A 7,047-nucleotide genomic window follows, 5' to 3' on the forward strand; every position below is an offset into this window, starting at 1 on the left:
CAATACCACAAGAACTACCTCCCAAAAATATCCTCCAACTTTGATAAGCCTGAGCAATCTAAGCACTCCAACCAACACCTGGTACCAAAGAAAACTTCTAATATCACAAACACCAATACACAACCATGAGAAACCAACCCCAAAACCAAACAACCAACTGTCAACCAACCTTACCCCCTCTACCACCCAAAATCAAACACTCTTATGTTAACAAATTGAGGGTAAGATATGAGGCTGAGGTAGAACCAATTGAATTCACTCCGCCTAAGATCACTACCAAGCAAGGACAGCCTGCTGTAATTTTTACCAGGGAAGATTACATGGTAAAATTGGCTGCAAGGTGCAAATATATTGTGGTGGGCAAATTTTCCAACACTATGCCTAGAATGGAGGCCATCGAGAGAAGATTTATGTCACAAACTGAATTAAATGGAGGTGTTAAAATTGCTCACTTCAATGTCAGGACTGTTTATCTTGATCTAGATAATGAATATGATCATATCACTATTTGGACAAGACAATTCGTGTACATTTAGGGGCAAATCATGAAGCTGGAAGCTTGGACACCTACATTAAACCTTGATGAAGACTCTCCAATTGTGCCAATATGGGTAGTCATTCCAGAATTGCCTTGGCATTTTTACTACATGAAAATTCTAAGAGGGATCCTATCTCCTATTGGAAAGGCACTTCACTTGGATATGGCATCTTTTCAAAAGACAAGGGGCAGTGTGGCAAAAGTCAAAATGCAAAAGACCAAACCAAGACCCCATCATATCTGGTTAGGATTTGATGAAAAACATGATGAAAATGGAGATGGACGGTGGCTAGATGTCCAGTATGAAAACATACCTGAGTACACCTCATACTGCAAAGACCTTGCTCATAAAATACAAACTTGTCCAGTCAGACAAAAGGATAAGAAAAATAAAAAGAAGAAAAACAATCCAAAAGTCAACAAGGAAATACCTGATCAGCAAAATATCTCTGAAAATCAACCAAAGGTGCAGAATCAACAAATTCAAAAAGGGAAACACAACAAAGAAGGTAAAGACAACAATGTTCGAAACCACCAAAATAGTAAGAAGCACCAAACCACAGGGCCCAACCCTTTAAATGATGAATGGCAAACACAGAGGAAGAGACACTTCAAAGGGTACAATCAACAAAATAACAAGAAGTAGAACTATCATCCTAGATAAAAACAAAATCCTAAACAATAGGTGTGAAGGGCAAGCAATCAACAGGAAAGCAACAAGAACGAAGAGAAAACTAACGCCCAATGTGTAGATGCAGTCAGTGCAAATCAAACTCATGTTGAGAAGAGTGCAAGTACTATCTGTCAAGAGCTACCCCAACCAGACTCTCTAGAGATATCTCAACCACAAAAAGTCAGTCCCAAAGAAGATGAAGCAGATGGCACCAAACAATAGAATACTGAATATGACACAGAGGAAGAATACTGTGATATAGTGACATCTGAACAGGAGGACCAGCCCAGTGACATGACAAAACTGATTAAAGTTAAAGATCATGTAGCTTCTGATTTTCTTAATTCAGCCTCCCAAACCTAAGCAGAAGCCAAGCCAGAAAAAAAAGGAGGGCAATGAAAAGGAAGGGTACCAACACCATTCAACACAGTGCTGATAGTGACAACAATGTTACCTTACCTAAAGAACAGCCTCAGAACCCAGGCAAGATACCAAGATTTGAAGCTGAAAATACGAGCAGAGCTGAAGGCTACAGGGACAAAGGGATTGATAATCCCTCATTGCAACCACTTGTGAACAAAAGAAGAAACTTGGAAGAAAAGGGAGCAGCTAGTTCTTGTGAAGCACAGCATCAGTAGCCCAACCTCCCTACAGATATGATTGATGGAATTCTTCCACTTAATAGCTTACCTCCTGTAAGTCCAGAGGAAGATGAATACATGCCCATACAGTCAGAAGATAACAACCAAGGGGATCCAAAAGAAGACTTTGAAGAATTCAGAGGAGGATCTGATGATGAACAACATTGTAATCTTCTAGTGGCATCTATAAATGGTGTTCCTGGGAAAGGAAAAGCCAAAGCTACACCACCAACATCCTCAAAAGTCAGAAATACACCCATATTGACCAGAAGCAAAGTTGCAACCAACAATACTATCCCACCAAAATCCAAAAAAAAAACCCATCAGTTTTACATGATTAGTACAATCATTTAGAATGCAAGAGGAATCAGATCCTTTAGAGCCATTGAAAGGCTCAAAACTCATAAATAAATTTACAAACTCTCTTTCATTGCTATCTTAGAACCTTTCCTTGATATCAGATACCTCACTTACTTCAGACATCACCTATCCATGCATCATGCAACTTCCAATGTCAATAGCAAAATATGGTTATTCTGGGATCAAGACTTCAGTGGCAATGTCTTAGATCAAGATGAACAACAAATGTCTATTGAATTGAGGCATGCTGAAGTAGGGAGGCATTCCATAACACTGTTATCTATGCAAAATGCAAACCTCACTTGAGAAGAAGTCTATGGGAAACTCTGAGATTCAAATCTACAAGGTGCAATGTTCCCTGGTGTATTATTGGGGATATCAATGCCATTGCTTCTGTTAAAGAGAAGATTGGAGAAATCCCATACCATTTGAACAAAAATTTGGACTTCCTCACTATGATAGAAGACTGTGGGCTCACAGACCTTGGCTACTATGGACCAAGACATACATGGTCCTATAAAAGGGGGCCCTGCTCCATTGTCTAGAAAAGGTTGGATAAATGTCTTGTAAATGATAAACGGCTTACTCTATTCCCAGCCACAACTGTTACTCATCTAGACTTTGTTGGATTAGATCACTCCCCATTACACATGGAGATGCATGTGAGACAAGAAACAGGAAAAAGATACTTTAAATTCCCCAACTGTTTGGTCGAAAATGATACATTCATGCCTCTGATCCACAGAGTTTGGAACATGAATGTCAATGGTAGTGCAATACGGATTTATCATTAGAAATTAAAGGTTGTCACTAAGGCCCTGAGTCTATGGTCTAAGGAACAATATGGTGGTATCTTCCAAAAACCTAAAGAGTTTGAGCAGAAAGTCAAGGAAGCTGAGGAGAAATGGATCAATACTAACAATCCAATTGATAGGATTAACATACAGGAGCTTTAGGCCCAATATGTAAGGTCCTAAAAATTGAAGAAGCAGTTTTGAAATAGAAGACTCAACTTCAATGGCTTAAAGAGGGTGATGCAAATACCAGATACTTTCACAGCCTTATTGGAGAAAGAAGAAGGAGACTGTACATCCACAAAATCAAAGATGAAGATGGAGATTGGATATAAGGAGAGGAAGACATTGGTGAAGCAGCTTGCAACTATTTTGAAGACTTATTCATTGAAACAGGGGGCGTAACCAGACAGGACCTCCTCTCTCATATTCCAGCCATGATAACATCCGAGGATAATACTAATCTAACAAGAGATCCTACTCTGCAAGAACTCAAGGAGGTGGTTTTCTCTGTGAGTGCCAACAGTGCAACTGGTCCTAATGGGATAAATGGTAAATTCTTCCAGTCCTGTTGGGACATTATCAGTACAGATCTCCTAAATATAGTTTTGGCTTTTTTGGGGGGTAGTACCATGCCTAGGTATATGACTAATTCTTGCTTGATACTCTTGGCTAAAGTGGAATTCCCCAACTCCTTGATTGAATTCAGACCCATCAGTCTGAGTAATTTCATCAACAAGATTATTTCAAAAGTCATTTCCACCAGACTTGCACCTATCTTGCCAAGAATTATCTTAGCTAATCAGACAGGATTTGTCAAGGGCAAAAGCATCTAAGAGAATATCTTGTTTGCTTAAGAAATTTTACAAGGGAACAAGAAGCCAAATACTGGGGCCAATGTAGTGATTAAACTGGACATGGCTAAGGCATATGAAAGAGTCCCATGGGCTTATACATACATCACTTTGATAAGGATGGGATTCTATGAGAAGATTATAGACATGATATGAAGAACTATGTCCAACAACTTGTATTCCGTCATTGTAAATGGTACCAGACATGGTTTTTTCAAATCAACTAGGGGGCTCAAATAGGTTAATCCTCTTGCAGTTGCTCTCTTCATCATTGGAACAGAACTGCTTTCCAAAATGCTTAACAACCTCAATCAGGATCAAGTTTTCAAAGATTTTTACATGGAAATGAGGGGTCCACAGATGAACCACCTAAGCTTTGCTGATGATATTATCATATCCACCTCAGGTTGTAAAGCATTCCTTCAGAAAATCATGTATATACTGAGAAATTATGAAGACACTTTTGGGCAAAGAATCAACAGCAATAAGAGTCACTTCATGACTCCTTCTTGTGTCTTCTAGTACAATGTAAACATAATTCAACATATCACAGGCTTCACTAGAAAGGGTTCTCCAATTACTTACCTGGGATGCCCTATGTACATTGGAAGAAAAAGAATCATGTACTTCAATGATCTCATTTCTAAAGTCATAAGCAGAATCAGACGGTGGCAAGGTACGTTACTTTCCTATGGAGGCAGAAGAACTCTCATCAAACATGTGCTAGAATCCATGCCTATTCATTTAATCTCAGTTGTATCTCCTGCTAAGACAACTCTGAAGCAGATTGAAAGAATGTCACCCAATTTTTTTTGGGGAATGGAGAAGGACAAAAAGAAGTATCACTGGGCCTCATGGGCTAAAATGTCCTACCCTTTACATGAAGGAGTAATAGGCATCAAATCTATCCAAGATGTATGCTAAGCTATGGAGTACAAATAATGGTGGAATTTCAGAACCAAACAGTCCCTGTGGAGTAACTTCCTTATGGCTAAGTATTGCAAAAGGTCCCATCTTGTCTCCAAGAAAGGGGACACTGGACAATCTCAAACATGGAAGAAGCTAACCACTAACAGGAAGGAGGTGGAAAAACACATCTACTGGAGGTTACACTCAGGTAATACCAATTTTTGGTGGGATAATTAGCTTGGCACAGGCTCTCTTGCTAGCTGCAGAACATGAGGGGATAGACCTACTAAAATTATGGTATCTCATTTCTAGGACGCGGGTAAATAGGACCTCCAGAAACTCAATGCCAATTCCCCACCTCATATGATCCCATAGACTCTCCAAACCACCATTCACTACAACCCACAAATCCATGATAAATCTATCTGGTCAGTAAACACATCTAGCAATTTCACATGTGGCACAGCATGGGAAACAATTAGAGACAAGAAGGAAATCACTTTAACCAACAAAAAGACTTGGTAGAAAAATATCCCATTTAAATGGTCATTCTGTCTATGGAGAGCCTTGAGAAATAAACTCTCAACTGTTGATAGGATCATTGCTTTTGGCAATCTTATTCACAACATATGTGTTTGCTGCAGACAACCCCAATATGAATCTATAGACCATATCTTCAATAGGGGTCCTATTGCCAAAACTGTGTGGAAAACATTCTCAGGCATCACAGGGATAAATACTGATGACTTACCTCTCAATATGATCCTTATGAAATGGCGGATCCACAAAAGTAACAATGAACTACAATAACTACTACTGGATGTTGTTCCTATCACTGTTTGCTGGAATCTTTGGAAATATAGATGCAGTGCTAACTATGGGGGGAAACCTCTTCTATGGTCAGAGTTACACTTGCAATTAAGTATGATATTCATCTCCTTCTCATAGCCAAATATCCATACATAAAATAGCCCCATAAGTGGATTGATCTGTACACTATGATAGAAGGGCTGAAACATACTACCACAATTGTCATGGTGAGCTGGCAAAGACCACAAACCAACTTTGTGAAAGTCAACACTCATGGTAGTGAACTTAGCAACCCTAGTAAGGTTGGAATAGGAGTCATAGTGAGAGATCACCAAAGCCAGTTCATTCATGTTATATCCAGTCCACTTTGTGAGGGCACTAACAACCTAGCAGAAACAGAAGCAACTATCATTGGTGTCAAATGGTGTATAGACAACGGATTCACTAAGATTCAGATTGAAACAGACTTCAATCTTCTCAAGCAATGGCCAGATAGTAAGACCACAGCCCCTGGAAGCTTGATGTTCATATGCAGGCACTCAGAGGTCTCTGTCAGCAATATGAAGCTTCTATTTCACATGTATACAGAGAGGCCAATTACCCTGCAGACTCACTATCCAAACTAAGTCATAGACCTGCATCACAAACACATTTATACAATCTGTGTGAGCTCCCCACCCACATTAGGAGTCAAATCCTTTTGGATAAAAATGCAACTCCCTCCTTTAGACACAAAAGGACCAGTAGGGTTCAGTTCCCTACTTAATTCATAGCCAATCAGTCCAATGGATATGGATAAAATTGATCTCCAAATGGGAGCAGGCCCAATTATCCAAATTACAATCACCATAAAGTGTATGTTTGACCTCATCAATGTCACCCTCATCCCAGCTCATTTACCAACAACCCTGAACCCACCTCACATAACTACTACAAAACCATCACAACCACAACCACTTCTAGCTTTCTCATGAACTTAAACATCTTCATCAAACCAGTATACAACCAGCACCCAGTGAACACAAGAACCTGGGTGTTGATCTTTCTATGATGACGTGCAAAACCAAGGCTGAGGAAAGATATATCTAGTTTTCTTTTTGCATAGTTGACCTAGGTTACTCTCTTTTTGGGGGCCCTATTTCCTTCTCAGGTGTATGGTGCCATCTTATAGGTCTAACTTTACTGATTGTACCGGATCCAATTAATTTCCACTTTTGGGCAATCAATTGGTTGTCCATCGTAGGATTGAAGGTAAAGTTCATGGCCTCCTCTATTGTTGTATTACTTGATTTCGTATTTATAAAATCTAGCCCTAGTCACAATGCCTAGTGAATTAATTAAAAAAAAAGTTATAAATACCATATGAATCTATTCAATGGCTCGGAATCCCAAACGGATATCGATAATCACAAAGTCAACTATGGGTCAAACCTATGAACTTTTAAACCTTCAAATTGCCAGATTTTGC

At 39.3% G+C, this 7,047-nt stretch overlaps 1 protein-coding gene across 1 annotated transcript; it reads left to right on the forward strand.

Annotated features, from left to right (window-relative positions):
- Positions 1-5,767: 5,767 nt before the first annotated feature.
- On the forward strand, positions 5,768-6,205 carry LOC142173437 (uncharacterized). Its single transcript, XM_075239027.1, has one exon. It carries the CDS (start codon positions 5,768-5,770, stop codon positions 6,203-6,205), a length of 438 nt encoding a protein of 145 aa, XP_075095128.1.
- The last annotated feature ends 842 nt before the right edge of the window (positions 6,206-7,047 follow it).

This window comes from Nicotiana tabacum, chromosome 19 (assembly GCF_000715075.1).
Source record: "Nicotiana tabacum cultivar K326 chromosome 19, ASM71507v2, whole genome shotgun sequence".
In the NCBI taxonomy this organism is placed as follows: domain Eukaryota; kingdom Viridiplantae; phylum Streptophyta; class Magnoliopsida; order Solanales; family Solanaceae; genus Nicotiana; species Nicotiana tabacum.

Coding starts and splice junctions, on each gene's coding strand:
- LOC142173437 (XM_075239027.1), top strand. CDS start 5,768: ATGATAGAAGGGCTGAAACATACTACCACAATTGTCATGGTGAGCTGG.